This window comes from Pogona vitticeps, chromosome 2 (genome assembly GCF_051106095.1).
Source record: "Pogona vitticeps strain Pit_001003342236 chromosome 2, PviZW2.1, whole genome shotgun sequence".
NCBI lineage: Eukaryota > Metazoa > Chordata > Lepidosauria > Squamata > Agamidae > Pogona > Pogona vitticeps.
The window spans coordinates 172645370-172665242 of NC_135784.1; the positions used below are offsets into that span (position 1 = coordinate 172645370).

Below are 19873 nucleotides of genomic sequence, written 5' to 3' on the forward strand. Positions count from 1 at the left end.
AGGTCATCTTAGGTTAAAAAAAAATTCTCCCCTAGTGGTAGAGTACGTATTAACCAGCTTTGCATTAGTTCCTATGGGAACTAATGCTTCAATGTACGAACGCACCTCTACATAACAAAAAAACAGCCAGAACGGATTAATTGGTTTTCAGTCCATTCCTATGGGAAATCTTGCTTCAACTTAAGAATGTTTCAACTTAAGAACACCATTCCAAAACGGATTAAGTTCTTAAGTAGAGGTTCCACTGTAGTTTCTATGGACGGAAAAGAGCAGATACGGATTAAATGGTTTTCAGTGCATTCCTATGGGAAATGCAGATTCAACATAAGAACTTTTCAACTTGAGAACCACCTTCCAATACGGATTAAGTTCTTAAGTAGATACCCCACTGTATTTCATGGTGAGCTGCATTTGTATTTGTGTGTGTCCGTGTGTGTGTGTATGTCTGTGTGTGTGTGTGTGTGTGTGTGTGTGTGTGCGCGCGTGTGTGTCTGTGTCCGTGTGTGAGAGAGAGATTAACTAGAGTAGAAACAGTTACAGTGGGGTCTTGACTTGAGAACTTAATCCGTATTGGAAGGCGGTTCTCAAGTCAAAAAGTCTGTAAGTCAAGTCTCCATTGACCTACAGTGCATTGAAAACCGATTAATCCCGTAACAGGCCGTTTTTGTTCCATTTTGGTTTATTTCTGGTCTGTAAGTCAATTCTCAGGCTGCAAGTCAAACCTAAATTTTGCGGCCAGAGAAGTCTGTAATTCAAAAAGTCTGTAAGTCAAGGGTCCACTGTATATAATCTCATCACGATTAGTCTTTTATGCAGCTTTATATGAAAACATAAGAAAAAAAAGATGCCTAAGACCATTGTAATATGTTATTTAATGTTTAGATTGACCTCACCAAGGAAGTCCAAGGTTCCCAGGAACTGAAAGGGGGGGGAGAAACCAGTCTTGTATAATAAGAAAAGCAAGTGGTGGAGGCCCTGTAATCTCCTGAGTATTTATAGACAACTTCCTTGAAATGTTCAGACAAACTGCGCAGATTTGTTAATGAATACGGATCTCAAGAGAGATCAGAAAATGGCTTGGCAACATTCATTTCCCCCCATCCTCTGTCCCACCCCATCCCCCTTGCTTCTACTATTTCCTCTTTTGAAGCTCTGGGAGGTTTCCTTACCAGAGTCCTTGGCAGGAGGCCCCCTTGGGGAGATGCCATTCCGGGACAGAGCCAGTGACGGCAGCAGTTTTGCAAACGTCAATGCAGCCTCGTGAAAAGGAAAAGAAGAAGGAAAAGGAAAAGAATAGGAAAAAATAAAAACCACACAAGGCTCAGTGTGCGCCTTGGCTGTTCTATCTAGAATGTAAGAATCAGCCCTGTAGATAAACACTATGGGCGAGCAATAAAACTTATCCAAATAAACAAAGACAAACATTTTCAAAATCTCTTTAAGATGAATGAGGGCAGGAGGTAAGTTTGTAACCTCCAGGATCACTGGAATGGCCTGCAGTAGATCAGCAAAGGGATCTGGCTTCAACTTGCTCATCCACCACAAAACAAAGAAAGAAAACATAGCTGCTCTCTTTAAATAGGTTCACAAAATCCCTTACCTGCAGTAACTCCAATGGGCATTTGTAGCCAAACATGCGGATCATTCCAGTTGCACAGCTTACCAGGTGCAGAAGGTTATGGGATGCAGCAAGTTACAGGCTCTGCAGACACACAACCCACCCGCCCCCATCAAAATGCTATTTTGCAATCTGTGATGGATCTTCACGACCCTTGAAGAAAATCAGTCCTGGAAGCTTGATATCTTCCTGGCTAGCCTTGAATTAAAGCAGAGGGGACCAAAGTGCAAGTCCTCCCCTTGCTGCTCAACTAATCTTCCATCAGCCCAAGTCAGCACCGGTAGCAGTGGCAGTAATCAAGCTTCCAAGACAGTATCTGAAGGGCCACAAGTTGCTCACACCTGATTTAAATACATATCTTTAAGAAAATTTCCTGTCACACATTAAAAATTAATACATTTATTACAGGATCCCCTGAGCAACAGGGGAAAATATTATGTTAGAATAAATCTGTTCAACTGTACAGTACGGTGCCACTAGACTGTTTACCATTTTTGCTGCAGCAGTCTAACAGAGGGAATGAGGATGATGTGCTGTCAAGTTAATTCTGACTCACGGTGACCCTTTTCAGGGTTTTCTAGGTCCAGAGTACTCAGAAGTGGTTTACCACTCACTTCTTTCTTCTGGAGGCAGCCTGGGACTGTGCAGTTTGTTCAAGGCTACAAAGACTGGCTCTTCTCGCTGGAGGCACACTGGGGGAACTGAACTCCCAACCTCTGGCTCCAGATACTTATCTTACTGAGCTATTTGGCCACTGGAAATTAAGAGATAAGAACACTGGCGGTTTGTGGGGGTGGGTGAGGAAAAGGATTAGGGACATCAATCTTCCATGCCTTCCTATGGAATTAAAGGAACAAAATCATTATTCTCCTCCCTAGAAGGATGGGAAGAAGTTCTTGAAGCTCCTTTTTACAGTTCTCATATTAACTACAGTGATGAAATTGCCTATTTTTGTGCAAAACTGTGAAGTTTACATGATTGTGCAAATTAGACACAAACTAGCCTAACTGCTGTTTTGAGCATCTGATGCACTGAATGGGTTGTTTGTTTCTTGCCTGATAATCAGCCAGCCCTTCAATTCTTACAGTATGGTTGTGCTTTGCTTCTCCAAGGCAAAAAAGACATCAGAGACATGTCGTGTGAATTACAGAGACTGAAGTGTGTGTGTTGGGGAAAAGAGAACTGCTGCTAGAAATCTCACCCAGGCTGGAATTCCTGAGAAAAAGGAAATGAGTCCATTTCACCCTTAGAAAGAATTCAGAAACAGGGAATACTACAAGAGCTAGAACTTTCCAAAGATGTAAATGGTCCTCTCAAAAGGCCATAGTATTGTACACCTTAATATAAATTCTGAAAGGGTTGCCATTCATTCAGCTTTGTCTGTAGTTCAGATCCTCTGCACAAATGGAAGGAAATCATTCTGAGAAATCAGAGCTCTCTTACTTCCAGAATCCCACAATGTGGCCATGCTGGTGGAAGATTCTGGAAGTTTTAGTCCAAATCTAATTTTTTCATGCTCTGTCGTACTCCAGCCTAAGACCACCTTCATTCTCCCCACCTCCACCCCACCCTGCCAATGATTCAAAGTGGAAGCCTACAGAATTTATTTATTTATTTATTTATTATTTATTTTATTTATATCCCGCCTATCTAGTCGATAGACCACTCTAGGTGGCTTACAACAAGGGATACCACAGTAAAAACAACAGAATTACATAAAGGAAAACTTTCGACAATTGGGTTAAAACATTAGGAAAGAAAAGAGGAGGAGATCAGGAATTAACTAGGAGGGAAGGCCTGCCGAAACATCAATGTTTTAAATTACTTTTTGAAAATACCCAGCGAGGGGGCCACGCGAATATCAGGGGGAAGGTTGTTCCAGAGGCAAGGAGCCACCGCCGAGAAGGCCCGATTTCTTGTCTTTTCTTTCCGGGCCTCCCTTGGCATTAGGCTCCTCAACCTCACCTCCTGGCTCGCGCGAGTGACACGGGTAGATCTTGGTGGTAGAAGGCGTTCCGCCAAGTATCGAGGCCCTAAACCGTTTAGGGCTTTGTACGTAAGCATCAACACTTTGAAGTCGATGCAGAATCTGATGGGCAGCCAATGCAATGCGGCCAGAGTGGGTGAAATGTGTTGGAATATTTTCACCCCACTGAGGAGTCTGGCCGCCGCATTCTGCACCACTTGAAGTTTCCGCAGCAGCCTCAAAGGCAGCCCCACGTAGAGCGCATTACAGTAGTCTAATCTTGAGATTACCAGCTGGGCTACCCGCCTAAGATGGTAGAAGGCGGTTCGGACCACCGACGCCACCTGGGATTCCATAGTGAGTGCCGGGTCCAGATGGATCCCCAAGCTGCGGACCCCATCCTTAGCAGGAAGGGTCACCCCCCCAAAAGAGAGGGAGTTTCCCAAGCTCCCGACTGTGGGGGCGCCCACCCTTAGTACCTCCGTCTTGTCCGGGTTCAGCCTCAGCCCGTTCTCCTGCATCCATTGCAGTACGGTCCCCAGGCAGCGCTGGAGGGACAGAACGGCATCTCCTGTGGAAGATGGAAATGAGATGTAGAGCTGAGTATCATCAGCATACTGATGACACCGAGCTCCACACCCCCTGATGACCCCACCCAGCGGCCTCATATAGATGTTAAACAGCATTGGGGAGATGATCGACCCCTGTGGAACCCCGCAATTGAGATTCCACGGGGCCGAGACGCTCTCCCCAAGCTGCACTCTCTGGGGACGGTCCTCCAAGAAGGAGCGGAGCCAGGCCAGTGCAAGGCCCCCAATTCCCAACTCGGAGAGCCTCCCCAGGAGGATACCGTGGTCAATGGTATCAAAGGCCGCTGAGATGTCGAGGAGGACCAGCAGGGACACGTTGCCCCTGTCGGCCTCTCTCAGTAGGTCATCACACAGGGCGACCAATGCCGTTTCTGTGCCGTGGCGCGGCCTGAAGCCCAAATGAAACGGATCCAGGGCATCTGTTTCGTCCAGTTGCGCCTGAAGCTGGTCGGCCACCACCCTCTCCACCACCTTACTTAGGAAAGAAACATTGGCGACAGGCCTATAATTGCCAATTTCATCCGCCGCCAAACTTGGTTTCTTCCTGATGGGCCTAATGAGTGTCTCCTTGAGAGCAGATGGAAATCTGCCCTCAAGGAAAGACCCATTAATTATTGCAGTGGCCCATTCCGTTGTTGTAGGCCTGGCTGCTTTGATTAGCCAGGCCGGACAGGGGTCAAGGGAGGAGGTGGTGGCACGACAGCGATCAAGCACCCTGGCGACAGTATCAGGCGTGACAGGCTGAAATGTGTCAAAAATTACCGGGCAAGACGGAGCGCTGGACATCTCAGCTCGACTCACTGTATTCAAAAAAGGAGACAGGTCCCGGCGGATGGCCTCCACTTTAGATTTAAAAAATGCTGCAAATTGGTCCGGTGTAAGACTAGGGGGAGGCTCATCAGCCGGGCCAATTCCGGATAGGTCGCGCACTATACGGAATAATTCCGCCTGCTGGTTGGACGCTTCGCTTATCCGGTTAGCGAAGTATGCTCAACTGGCAGCCTTTACCTTAGCCAGGTAAAGGTTAGTGGCGACCTTAACAGCTATTCAATTGTAATCCGTCGGGTCCTTTCTCCATTTGCGCTCTAGCCGTCTCCTAATCTGCTTCAACGCCCGGAGGTCCTGGTTAAACCATGGCGCCGGGCAAGCTCTGCGTTGGAGAGGGCGTTTAGGTGCGATCATGTCTACAGCCCTGACCGCAGCGGCGAACCAGCTGTCGGTCAGAGCCTCAACAGGAACACCAGCCAGGTCTGCCATGGCACCTCTCATGGCATCCTGGAATCCAATCGGATCCAGTAGCCTTCGAGGGCGGACCATAACAATAGGTCCCTGCTCCCTGCAAGGGGGGAGGGCCATGTTGAGATTACATTTTATTAGGTGATGATCCGACCATGGCAGAGGGACCGACTCAAGGTCAGTCACCATCGGACCACTCTCGCTCCAAATGGAGGAAAAAACCAGGTCGAGTGTATGGCCGCCCACGTGGGTGGGGCCGATGACATGTTGAGACATGTTCAAGAAGGCCATGGTCTCCAAGAACTCAAGAGCTGGTCCGGAAGTCTCTGCCTCCGCATGCACACTGAAGTCCCCCAAAACCAACAGCTTCGGGGAGACCAGTAGTGCCGCAGAGACAAAGTCCACCAGCTCCGGTAGGGAAATGGCTGGGTCGCGGGGAGCATGGTAGCCCAACAAGATCCCAATACCGTCCCTAGCCCCAATCAACACGTGGAGGGCCTCCAGACCTGGTTTTACCACCGAGGAGCGCCTAGTAACCTCCAAGACGGATTTGTGAACAATGGCAACTCCCCCCCCCGTCCTTCCAGTCTACCCTGGTGTTGGACAGCATAACCGGGCGGACAGATGAGTGCTAGGGGGGGACCCCCCTCTCGGCCGATCCATGTTTCGGTTATGCATGCCAGGTCTGCATCCTCCTCCAGGATAAGATCGTGGATCACCTGGGCCTTATTGGATACAGACCTGGCATTCAACAACACCAGGCGAAGAGTAGAAGGATGACTGAACTGGCTGCTTCGATACTGAGGGTTGGTCCCAGTCTCAGAACAACGGACAGCCTTCAGACATCTGTCCGTCGTTCTTCTTACACGAGTAGGGACCGGGCCAAAGCCGTATCTACCTCTACCCGTGATCACAGAAATATTTTGGGGCCCCTCGCTGGGAGGGCAGGCCTTCCATTCCATCGAAGGGAGCGGGGAGGGAAGGAAGAAAAAGGGGAGGGAAAAAGGGCAGGAAATAGAAAGAGACAGGAGAAGATAATAAGCAAAATTAACTTAATACAAGTGAATCAGATAAACAAAAGGGGAAAAAATAATAATAAAACACATAAATATTAACCATATGCAATAAGCTAGTGCATATAAATAATAAACATAAAATAAACAAACGTAAATTAAATATAATTGATCAGAATATCGAAGTAAAAAAGAAAAAGTAAATAAATAAGTAAAATAAGAAAACCAGACTAATTACCCCCCACCTGGCGCCCAGAGCAGACCTTCCCCCCCCCCCCCACGTGGCCTTGTTCTTTCTAGTATAGCTGGCCTGGATGTTAGTGGCGGCGCTGGTGTGCAGTGTTCTTTAAGGAGCCAGTAGTCACAATTTTTGCAGTTTTTAGCAAAGGACCCCGGGTCCACGATGTTATAAGTCAACAGGATCCAAAGAAGTTATGTTAACTGACCTGGTTCTCCATGTGAGTGTCTGAATTCACTCTGGTACCATGAAAGAATTCTCCACCCAGCTGGGGCGCTCCCTCACACCACTGCTCGGGGATCTAATTTCAACTCTTATTTGCACGCAGAACAACAGAGGCGGACAAAAGGAAAAGTCTAGATTTAGGCCCAAGAGCTAGATTTTGCAATCTTTAGTCCCCTGAGGGACGTAGTGAACCACCGCAGCCAGAAAACATGAGAGAAACAGAACAGCCTGCCCTTACACCAAGCTTTTCTCACTCTGCTGGAAGTCTGATATTTATTCCTGCACTGGAGAGGGATGTGGGAAGACTCACCCACCCACCCTTTACAATCACCAGCAATGACTGTTTCTTGGCAAAAAGACTTGCAAAGGGGCGGGGGGGGAGAGAGAGGATATGGTGGGAGGGAAAGATTTTGTTTATGTGACTCCTTTATGCGCAGTTCCTCCCTTCGGACCAAGCAGCCACCTCGGCAAGCCAGCAGCTGCATAACCGTGTTACCAAAGCCCTGCTTGCAAACTGGGCCGCCCCATAATTTCACTTTTCTTCACACTCTCTCTTAACCTTTCACCTCAAAGAACACGACTGAGCGTAGAAGGAACGGGCAATGAGCCATCTGCTATTTATAATCAATTCCCCACCCTCGTAACAAAAGGAATAACTAAAGGTCTTATGATTCCGACTGAACAGTTTCATTCTGCTTCTGGTGGAACCAACTTTTTAAGTTATCTTTAGGGTTACAGGGTGGGACCACATTAAAAGGCGCAGGGAGAGTGCTGCTATTTTGCCTTGTACTGCTACATTCAGACTGCAACTCTTACATAATTGCTTTTAGCTACCTCTGAGAAACAGTAGATGTGAGTGAGTGAGAGAGAGAGAGCAATAACTATCCCTTTGTTCCTTAGAATTAGAATTGTAATTGATAGCTTTTTAACTTTCCTACTTTTGTGAACAAAAGCTGGACCAAGATATTTTCCTATCTGAAGTAGAGCAGCAAATCCCCTGTGCATGCACCAACCAAATTATTTTGGCCTGTGAAGCAGCAAATTTTGTAAGGGCCTCTTCCCCACCCCTGGAAGTAAAAACACAACAGTGACAAATTAGTAAGTAAACACTGCTGCCTTTCTTCTGTAGCACTCCGATTCTGCTGCCAGAGATGTATGGTTTACCCTGACGAATGACAGGACTGATTCTAGATGAGCATAAACAAAGGAAATGGACAAGGACATCTAAGTATCTATAGTATTTCTACCAGTAAGCACTGATTTGTAGGTGAGTGAAAGGAATTTCCCTGTGGGTCAATATCACACAGGGTGTGGCTGAGCAACTGCATACTCCACAACAGCTGGCTGGACAGTTCAGTAAGTTAGCTATCTGGCTGTGGAGCCAGAGGTTGGGAGTTTGATTCATCACTGGGCCTCCAGAAAGAAGAGCCAACCTGTCTAGCCTTGGGCAAGCTGAACAGTCCCAGGATGCCTCCAAAGAAGGGAGTGGGAAACTACTTCTGAGCACTCTACCTAGCACACCCAGGAAAGAGTTGCCATGACACTTGATGACACATGAACAATATCTATTATACTTCACAATACACAAATGCGAGTAGATGAATAGGTACCACCTCGGTGGGAAGGTAAAACAGCGTTCCCTAGTCACACTGGCCACGTGACAACGGAAACTGTCTTTGGACAAGCGCTGGCTCTACAGCTTGAAAATGGGATGAGCACCATCCCCTAGAGTCGGACATGACTGGACTAAAAATGTCAAGGGGAATCTTCACCTTTACACAATACAGTGGTGCCTCGCACAATGAGGTTAATCCCTCCCGGATTAACCCTCGCTGTGTGAAACATCGCTCAGCGGAAAGTAAAAAGCCATTGGAACGCATTAAACAGCATTTAATGCGTTCCAATTCGGCCGAATACTCACCGTTGTGCGATGTTCCTCTATGGCTGGCAGCCATTTTCGCACCCTCCCCTCGCTTTAGGAGGGCGCGAAAATGGCTGCGATCAGCTGTCCGGTGGGTCCAAAATGGCCGCTGGAACAGCCGAAATGGCCGGCCGCAGCGTTTTCGCACCCTTGGTAAGCGACGGGAGGGCGCGAAAACGCTGCGCCCGGCCCTTTCGGCTGTTCCGGTGGCCATTTTGAAGCCGCGGAAGAGTTGATTGGCGGGTCGCAAAGCGAAGGTCGGTAAGCGAACCGCTTACCGACCTTCGCTCTGCGATTTTCGCCCATTGGGGCCATCGCTCTGCGATCACATTAGCGATTGCAAAAGCGTCATCGTAGAGCGAATTCATCGCTCTACGGGGCGCTCATTGTGCGAGGCACCACTGTATATAGAGAGCACTGACAATGTGAGCCAAAAGTCTGGGGCAAGGAATTTTATCTACAGGAAAAAGCCCACAGTGGAAACGCAAGAAAACAAGAATGTTTTTCAGTTCTCACTATTCTATGTAATGTGTGCAAAAGTCAGGCAGGCATGATCTAAAACAGAGTCCACAAGCATTCTCTATTTTTGTGTGTGTGTCCATATGAGATAATCAAACCCCATTTGGAGACCTGCTGTTAAGGAAAATCTTGTTAGTGGATATATAAAGCCCCAGGAATATATTCAATTGAACAAACTTTTTAAATTTCTGCTAAAAATGTATTTAAATAATTCTCTAAATAGTACTTTAGGACACATTTTCTCTTCATTTATGCTTTTCTAAATGCAGGTCATCCAAACTATCAATTATGCTACTTCACGTGCATGAAGAAAAAGAAATTCAGAGAAACGTAAAAGCCAAATGCAAGCTGTATGGACCATTCCAGTTCTCTTGGAGATAAGGATTGAAGAAAATGCATGAATACCATTATGTGAGACTCATCTGATACAAAATTATTCCACTTACAAATTCTTCATCTTACCTATTATAGTGCTATTTTCTCTTCCAGAAGAGAAGGTGCCACATATAATTCTGTCTCCATCACTCATCTTACCACAACAGCCTTGTGAAGTAGTTTAGGTTGGGAGATAGTGTCAGCAGGTGAGCTTCAAAGCTGAGAAGGGATTTCCAGCAGGGAAACCTACAATTCTCTCAATCAGTGGCACCCAACTCTTGGTAACCCAGGTGTTCTTGGACTGCAGTTCCCAGAAGCCTTCACCACCAGCTGTGCTGACTGGGGTTTCTGGGAGTTACAGTCGAAGAACACCTGGGTTACTCAAGGTTGAGAATCTAGGTGTTTTACTGTATGATTCCTGTCAGGCTCCTGCAGTATAGCCAACGGGGGGAGATTCTGGGATTAGGTAACATTTCCAAATTATGATCCAGGGATAGACATCCAGGGGCTAAAGAGGGCTGTGTCAGAAATTCCTGGAATTCTGAGCCTCTTCTTCCCTAGTCTACTGACATGATCCTACCAAGCATTTCCCTGCCCATGTTGTGCGTAATTGGCTGCTGCTGGAGGGGATGGGGTGATGTAAAAGGCTAAATAATGCTGCTAAGTAGTACCATGTGTTACAACCATGGTTGGGGGGAGATGGACGGAGGACGCAACATGTGGCTGCCATTTTTGGAACACAGAGTTCTGTCTGCAGATGTTAACATGCAGGCGGTTACAGCTCTGCCAAGAAAGAGTATGGTGGAAGAAAAGCCCTTGGTGGAAAACAAAAACAAAATTTTAGTATTTCAGCTGTAAGGAACCTCTGCCAAATTCAGCATCAACACTTTGTTTCCAAGATAAAAACTCTCACACACATCCCCCAACCCTCAAGCACTAGGAAATAAAAATCCAGGGCTTCTCAGCATTTCCCATGCCAGGCAGGTGGATCACACCAAGTCCGCTGCTGGCACATGTGGCGTCAGCACCGCCCGCCCAGCCATGCCCCTTGCCAAAGGGTGCTGCAGTGACGCACATCCTGCACAACATAAAACCCAACATTACGAGGCAATGCGGATCCAACATGTTGAGACCATTTCGACCCACTCTTGCCAGCCCCATGTGCGTTCCAAAGCTGATCCCTTGCCAACAGACCTCTGGCTGGAAGGCAAGAGGGCAATTTATAATTTCTTCTCTGTGCTTTTTTGTTGTTGTTGTTGTTGTTGTTTAAATAAGTGCTCCAGAAAGATCTTGTAGATTAATTGGAAACACAGCCAGCATGTTGCAATAGCACTATGGATGACTCTTGTTTTCAGGAACAAACATATTCGTTCTGTCGTTGTCGGTGCTCGCTCGCTGGAAGCAGTTCCGCAAATGGAAGAGCACATTTTTGCTGAATTAGCTCATCATCCTCCTCCCAACCCAGAGGCTGCAAACAGCACCACTGGGACCTTGCAGCCCAGGCCTCTGGACACTGCAGCTGGGCGCCGGCAGACGTAACGCTTGCGTCAGAGGCAGCCAGTCTGTTTCGGCTGCTACTGCAAAAAAGCAGAGGTCCTTGATGTACACAGCTTGCAGTGTCTGGAAATAGCAGACTATCTTTTGCCATGTTTCAGCTCTGGAGGTTATCACCTCTTTGCTTTGCCATGGGCACAGTGCAGACTTGCAGGCACTGATGGACTACAGTTCCCAGGATTCCTCACTACTGGATAGGGCTGGCCAGAGTTGACAAGAACTGTAGCCCAACACCATCTAATGACTGCAGTTTGCCCATTGTTTTCTTAGCCAGTTTGTTAACTGCATAAGGAAAAATAAAGTCATTGTCGTTGTCATCACCACCACCATGACAGCGCTGTCCTCCAGCAAGTGAAGTGGCTCAGAGGAATAGCTAAGGAGGGGGCTGCCCCCATCACCCCCTAGCATCTGCTCTCTGAGCGAGTTGTCTGTTGTACTGATTTGTGCAGCTTCAAACATGAGAGGCTCCTTTGTGGACTGCCATCTTATGAAAAGGAAATTGCTTCCAAAAGTTGTACCACTTGTAGAGCTAAACAAGACGATTAGGGCCATTATTATGCTGATTAAAAATTGCATGATGCAAATAATAATAATAATAATAATTCCGTAACATTCTTCTCCTTAAAAACATATATGTGTTCTTATACATGGCCCTCCAACTTTGCTGGACTTCAGCTCCCATCAGTCACAGCCAACAGTGCGGGAAGACTGAAGTGGTTCTTGAACAACATCTGGAAAGCTGCACTAACAACACCCAGGGCTCCAGTAACAGCAGCAAAGAAAAATATCTTTCTCTCTTTCACCATACTACATGCGTTCAGTCTATATGCACATACTTGAGAACTTCAAGTCATGTAGAAGGGGCGGGGCGCCCTCACAGGTGGGCGGGGCACCCATGTGTGTGGATGGCAGGTTGTGTGTGCGGGTGGGGAGGTGCGTGTGTCCCCCCCCCCCCGGGAGATCAGTCTCCTCAGCCCGGTCCTGCCATGGCTACAGACTGGGGGTTGGGGACCCCTGATGTAGAGCATGGAAACAATACAAGCTAGCTAAGGAACTCGGGGAGTTGTAATCCAGGAAAGGATCGTTTCCAAGTTCTCACCGACTGCACCGAGCAAGCCTAAATGGCCTAAACGAAGGACTCCAGGAAAGGTCCTTGTTTGTCTACACAGAAGACTTACAGGGACCTGGAAATACTACCGTGAGCTTCCCCAACTGGCAGTCCTCCAGGTGTGTTGGATTGCAACTCCTATCATCCTCACCAGACAGCACGGCCCTCTAGTGTGCATAGTGTCTCACTGTGCGGCATCTTTATCACGGTGCCTGACGCCCTCCCTTACACGTCTCTTCTGACTATTCCATACAGACCTCTTTTCATTTTCTTTCCAGACTGAGAATGATATCAGCCATCTCCCAAATTCAGACAAGTTTCAGCACTGTGATTAACCCTCTGCCCCATGTTTATGGTTCAGGAGCCAATTCTGGTTTTAGCTTTGGTGAAACAGTTCCAACCCAAGCCGACTGGAATGAATTCTTCCAATTAAGATTCGGGGGGGGGGGGGGAGAGAGAGAGACTGCTGGGTGAAATGCAGTGAATGACAAAAACAGATGGAAAACAGGGCTATAGCAGATCCTGGCGCTGCAAGACTTCCTTCACTTCAGTGACCTTAGGTCTAACCAAGCTTTCCTTCACCCCATGAGAACCGAGACGGCAATCAAAGCAACGCCTCCAGGCACAGGGGAGGAAAAAAAAAAACACACATCATGGAATTTCCACCTTTTGCTTCAAACACAATGGAAATTTTCAGTTCTCTCTGCTCTTGAGAGCAATGTCAGAGTTCCCATTTGAGTCAATAGGCCCTCGCCTACTCACCTGAGGTGAAAAAACAGCAGTGCCAGGCTAGCACATGGGACGTTTGTGCAATCTGTGTGAGCTGGCACTCGCACAAAGCAAATATACCACAAATACCACACAGGCAGCACTTGGGGGGGGGGGAATTCTCTCACATGATAGTTGGGGGATTCTGGGAACTGTAGTTCAAAAGAGTAACTTTTTCAAATTCTGCATATGGACGGGTGAGTTAGTAATCTGTACAGGCTAATTTGGAAGACAGCCTTAAGGTGAAAACAGTTATAAAAATACACAAAGCAGAGTAGGTCTGATTTGGAAACAGCTTCAATATAGGCAATTCAAATGTACTCCTCCTCCCTGCCCCTGCTCTATTACAAAGCAAACCTGTTCCACAGCTTTTTTCAGAGTGATTCACTAAATGGTGAAAAACTGGCTCAGGAAAGCACTGATTCACTCTTTTTATGTTGCTGTCAAGTTACTTCCGACTTATAGCAATACTATGAATTAATGACTTCCAAAAGGTCTTCACTGCCTTGCTCAGGTCTTGCAAATTCAAGGCTGTGGCTCCTTTATTAAATCAATCCATCTCATGTTTAAGGTCCTCGTCTTTTTCTACTATCTTCTGCTTTTTCATAACATTTTATTTTCTGGTAGCTTTTTCAATAAGCTTCTAGGGACAGTTCAAATTTGGTTTGATATTACAAACCATTTATATGTCTATCTGGTTGTCTACCTAAAGCCATCTGCCAATACCCTGTTTCAAATGAATCATCTTTTTTTTTCTGTCAGCTCTCTTCATTGTGCAGCTTTCACATCTGTACATAGCATCAGCAATGTGCTGTCAAGTTGGACCTGATCTATAAGGATTCTTACAGGGCTTTTAAGATAAGTGAAATACTTAAGGAGCGTTTTTACTAGTGCACCAACAGCCCCCATCATAGGCGTGTGGAGATTCAAACTGAGATCACCTGAGACCTAGTCCATCCACTGTACCACACTGGCTATCCAGCATCAGGAATCCTGTAGCAGAGATGATCTCAATGTTGATCTCCAGTGACACATTCTTACACTTGAGGATGCTTTCTGATTTCTGGGCTATGATCATTTCCGATTGGTGGTTGAACAAAGATATGGATAATCTTGATCAATTTTAATTTTTTCACTGCCAGCACCACACAGTAGTATAATTCTTCAATATTATTGTATTCATTCATTCATTCATTCATTCAATTTATATACTACCCATCTAGCTAAGGCCACTCTGGGCAGTTCACAACAAAATAAAGAATAATAACATTAAATAACATCCACATAAACCTAACAATATAAAAATCAAATGAACATATCAGTCAATTAAACTAAAAAGAAAGCAACATAAAAACAATTACTTAATGCAAAATTTAAAAATTTAAAAAAGCAAGATGGCGGAGTTGGTAACTTAAGATTTGAAACCTCTGTACTGTTGGTGAAGTATCTAGAAATGCTTGTCTAAATACTGTAACCATGTTTTGGGCAGTCTCTTGAAAGTACTCAATGAAGGGGCCAGGAGAATTTTGGGAAGGAGTTTATTCCACAGAAGGCTCGGTTCCTTGTCTTCTCTTTCAAGGCCTCTCTCAGAATCAGTAATCTCAACCATCCAGCCTGAGATGATTGCATGGGTCAGGCAGATCTCACTGGAAGATGTTCTGTCAGGTACTGAGGCCCCAAATTGTTTAGGCATTATCTGCATATTTCCCATTGACTTCTCTGATGTTATGGAAGAGATCACTTGTGTTTCCTTCTTTTTTCTTCTGTTCTCTCTCTCTCTCTCTCTCTCTATTTTTTTTTTTTTTTTGGTAATGATTATTATAATAGTTTTCTTTTTCCTATACAGGATAAGAGTCACTAACAAGCTGCATTTTGCATTCTGATCCTATTTCTGTCAACTGTTATTCTTCCTTCTTGTTTTTTGTTGATAATTTTAAGAGTTTCATCAGTCATCCATTGAGGCTTTTTTTAAAGTAGAGAAATGGTTTAAAACAGATTCTCTCAAAATATGAATTGTTATCCCTTTTTAAAAATTAAAAATAAATAAAAGTGTATCTGGGACAGACAGACAAACACAAACAATCCAGTGGCCAGCCTGCCTGATTTTAGAGGAGGACAAATAAAAATGGATGATTCCAGTATTTGATTGGCTGGTATATATATATCCATCATGTAAATTGATAAGCCAGGAGGAAAGGTAGCTCATCCATCTGGGAAATAGCCATTTTATGATTTTTCTTTTAAGCAGGAGTGGAGAAACCTTGGCCCTCCAGTTGTTTTGGATGGCATCTCCCACAATCCCTTATGATCCCTCATGCCAAACAGACCTGATGGGAGGTGCTGGGGAAAATATCTGAAGGGCCAAACACTTCCCATCGTTTCCTTCAGTGCTATATTTGATTTGATAAAAGTTAACTGCAAAGAGTCTCATGTGTTGCTTATGTATATCAGCCTCTAGAGTTCCAAAGCCAGGCTTGATAAATTTAATACTTTTACTCCAGCATCCTATTCCACCTTCCCTTCTCCTGGGTTGTGATGCTGGCTAGGAGTGAAGGAAGCTGCAGTCCAACAAACTCTAGAAGATCACATATTCTCCACCTCAGTGATCTCCAACCCAGCACACTGACTCTTTTTGTAGTGGTAAAATGCAACTGTGGACTATTAGGAGTGCCTAGAAAGGAGAGAATACTGCTTAGGCAACCAGGGCCAAAGTAAACCATACTTTAATCACAAACATAAATGGGAAAATATATCCATCCAGCTTCAAACAAGGCTTTAACATTACTCCATCATCTGCATTTGCAAGATGCTAGGGGATACTTGAAGCAAGTTTCAAGCCACAATCCTGTACCCACTACAGGGTCAGGTTTGGATAGGCAAATATAAAATTGCACTATTATTGATCTCACCAAGTGATGTAGCAATGTAGAAACATGTAGGTCTTATAATTCAAATATTCCCCAGTCGCCTAGTATTCAGCTCCTAGAGGAAGATTGCCAAGTCCTTCTGTGACATTTGAGCAGCCAAGCCAACAATAAGGAGAGACTGTGGCTAGCACACAATGTCTTGAGAAGAAAATCAACTGCTTACTATCCGATAACTGTCAGACTATGAATTATGAAAACATCAGTGCAAATGTTTTTGAAACAAAATCTCTGAAGATTAGAGCATCTATGTGCAGGCTTGTTGTGGAATAATTAGAGCCATGCATTAGAATTCAATTTTGTCCTTACAAGTAGTATTGATTTTCAATAAATGAGTCTTTGAGTAAATATCTTACTCCTAACTTGAATCATTTTCAGATAATTCTTTCTCCTCCCTCCTTCCTTCTTACGGACTTCATTTCTGATCATCACCATATGAGTGGGAACACGTGGCTGTCCAGCTACTGTTGGACTGCAGTTCCCATCAGCCCCAGTCAAGATACCTAATAGTAAAGGATGATGAGAACAGCAGTCCAGCAATGCCAGAAGAATCTTGTTAACCTTGAACCAGTGAAGCCCAAAAACGATTTTAAGCCACAATCCTATATAACAGGGGTCTCAAACATGCAGCCCAGGGGCCATTTGCGGCCCGCCGGATGATAGTTTGTGGCCCTCGCCTTGCCTGCCCACGCGTCTTCTGTAGTCAAGAGTCAAAAAAAGCCTCGCCTCGCTCGCTGGCTCTCCCCCAAGACAGTGCCTCTTGCACCCTCCATCCGGACCTGCTGCTTGCCGGCCAGCCCACCTGTCTGCTGGCTGGCAGGCTGCAGTTCCAGATGGAAGGTGCAAGAGGCACTGTCTTGGGAGAGAGCCGGCAAGCGAGGCGCACTGCCAGCCCTTTTCCCCCCCGAGCACCTGAGCCGCCACCGCGCAATGCCTGAGAGCGGAGCTCACTCCCAGCCTGTCCTCGAAGAGCGCCGCCAACAGCACCGCTAACACCAGCTGCCACCGCCACTTCTTCCAGAGAAGCGGCTCTCTGGCTCTCTTTCTCAGCACCCCCAGCACCAGCCCGGCCAGTGGCCGCCTCAGCACCCAGTGGTGCTTCCTCCTCCTCCTCCTCTTTGTCCTGCTTCAGCCGCCTCAGTTCTGGAGGCTGCCTGGGCTCGCCTCGCAAAGTCTGCTCCTCCGTCGTGGGGGTAGGTGCTGCTGCTGAGTGCGCCTTTTTTTAGGGGGGCCTTCAGAGGAAGGTTGCTGGACTTCTCTGTGTGTGTGTGTTTGTGCGTGTGCCCGCGTGCACCTGTTTTGTTTTATTTCGCAGGTACCAATGGGGGCTTTTCTTCTTTGGCAAGGCAATTCTGTGAGGGTTTTTTAAAAAAGTTTTATGTTGTGCCCTCCCCCCCCCCGGCTAGGCGGCTGCCGTGCTCCCTCCCTTCTCCACTTCTTCGTCCTGCTGCTGCTGCTGGTAGTGAAGAAGGAGCCGGAGGGGGTCGTGGTCGGCGACGAGGGCTCGCGCGCCCCTCCTCCTCCTCAGAGCCCCAGCCAGGCTAAGGAAACTCCTGGGCGGCTTCCTGGGGCTCTTGCTCTGCTTGGCGGAAAATCTGATGCGGCCCAGCCTCACCCAGACTCTGCCTCCAGCTGCCCCCAGGCAAACTGAGTTTGAGACCCCTGCTATACATAATACAGAGTAAAGACACTGAGAATACATGAGGAAGGGAACATCTATAAACATTGGACTCGATGGGCTCACAATCCCCTTTCAACTCCACTGTTCTATGATTCTAGGAACTGTCTCTAGGGAATATTATCAGAGTCATTCCTCCTTCAAAATATGTTTGCCAATATTCAGTGGCCCTGAATACATTAGTGATCCTGAAAAGTTCACTGCTTATGATCCAAATGTTACATTCTAGCATTGCCTGTAAGTCTGTAAAGTGGAGCTAGGAAGGGAAGTGAGCTATGTAGCAAAATGGACAGATTATCTTACTGGCCTCCAGTACTATTCCACCATAGTGGCAAGGTCTGCTTGGGCAGCTAGGTTGAGCCAAATTTCACAGGGCTGGTGAATGCACAGATATGCACATTACCATTGATGGCAATCAAACAAGTGAACTAACATTTTTAAAAAGCTGTGGATTCAAGATAATCTGAAAGTTCTGTCTACAACTTGACAGTTACAAGGGTCTCCTCCTATATGCAAGGTTTCTTGAGCCAAAGTGGTAAGTGACCTTCACATGTGTCACAAGGCTTCTCCATGTGTCCCTTGTCTGTATTTTCGCAGGGGCACATTTACAAGAACTATTTTTAGATAAGGGGAGGAAATGCCAAGATTTAACCTGCCTTGCTATAACAGCACTGTCCCTATACTTTTTTATAGGTCTATCAACATTCTTTATAACCAAGTGAATTGTGGGAAATAGTACTGGGGAGTTGTTTGAAGCACTGCATATTCAGCACTGCATATTCTACAGATATTAAAATCAACTATACAAATCAATGTTAAACTTAACAGCTGCTATAATTCCACGCAAGCCATAATTTCACTGATGTTTAGGCACCGCTAGGCATAAGCCTTTCAACAGTACTGTATTTTTACAATGCTGAGACTGAGAAGCTTGTTCTATTCAAAAAATGAAACAAACCGGGACAGCAAACATAAAAAGTTCAAATTCAGAAGACTATTCCAGACCCAGAAGCTCTTGGGACCATCAAGCTACCAGTGAAGTAGAGTATAAACATTGGTGCCTCGCTAGACAGTTGCCCCGCATGACAGTTTTTTCGCTAGACATTGGCTTTTTGCAATCGCTATAGCGATTCACAAAACAGTGATTCCTATGGGGGAATTTCGCTGGACAATGTTTGGTCCCTGCTTCGCAAACTGATTTTCGCTAGATGACGATTTTGACAGCTCCCTCTGCGCTCGCAGAACACGTGTTTTCGGGACCTAAGCTTCGCAAGACGATTTAAACAGCTGATCAGCAGTTCGCAAAGCAGCATTCCTATGGCCAATCTTCACTAGACAACGACGATTCTTCCCCATTGGAACGCATTAAACAGGTTTCAATGCATTCCAATAGGGAAATGCTTTTCGCTAGACAATGATTTCGCTAAACAGCGATTTCAGTGAAACGGATTATCATTCTCTAGCGAGGCACCACTGTATTTGATTTAAATCATACTAATGCAAATCCAGATTTAAATCACAATTTAATTTTTTTTTAAATCAGATTTCTTTGATGACTTAAACCAAAAACTCAATTTTTTAAATTTGTGATTTAAATCAACTTGATTTAAAAGAAAAAACACTGTGTGGTGATGTTCATGACTGGCCCATCTGGTATGAGATATTTTTGGACTTTCGGGGGCCCTGCTGCTCAGGCTAGTGAGCAGCCAGACGCTTAGACAACCAGCTACCAAAGTGGGAGGCAGCTGCTGCCCTCGGACCATCTGGCAAAATCATTCCCTTTCTAGCCCCAGCAGCACACACCCTCTTCCCTTCCTTAGCCATGACATTTCTTTCCCAACTCCAAAGCAAGGAAAGGAATGTCTCTTTTGGGATGTCTGGCAGGAAGTGGTTTGGGTGCTTGTCTTCTCTCCCCCCCCCCGCCCCCACTTCTCTCCCAACAAACATTGACCCAGGATCCTTGCTTTTTCCAGCAACTGCAAGCAAAGGAAAGCCAGGTCCCGCCGAAGGATGCACAGCCACCGTGGGTGTGCAGTTTGTGAGTGAAGGCCGTTAGGAGACTGATTTGATCACTCTAGGAAAATAGGGCTCAATCAACCTACCTTGCCAGTAGTGGAAATCCATATGGTCTAGTTTCCAT

The 19873-nt window shown here is 46.0% G+C and overlaps 1 protein-coding gene across 10 annotated transcripts in view; it reads right to left on the reverse strand.

Annotated features, from left to right (window-relative positions):
• HDAC7 (histone deacetylase 7) overlaps nucleotides 1-19873 on the reverse strand; it is a 225291-nt gene that overhangs the window by 85412 nt on the left and 120006 nt on the right. For 2 of the 10 annotated variants that reach the window (XM_072991251.2, XM_078386435.1), the window contains exon 1: nucleotides 1170-3652. The exons of the other annotated variants lie outside the window; for them this stretch is intronic. In XM_072991251.2, coding sequence (XP_072847352.2) covers nucleotides 1170-1563 — 394 coding nt within the window. In that variant the 5' untranslated portion in view covers nucleotides 1564-3652. Of the gene's footprint in view, nucleotides 1-1169; nucleotides 3653-19873 lie in introns of those variants that run through there. 10 annotated transcript variants of the gene reach the window in all.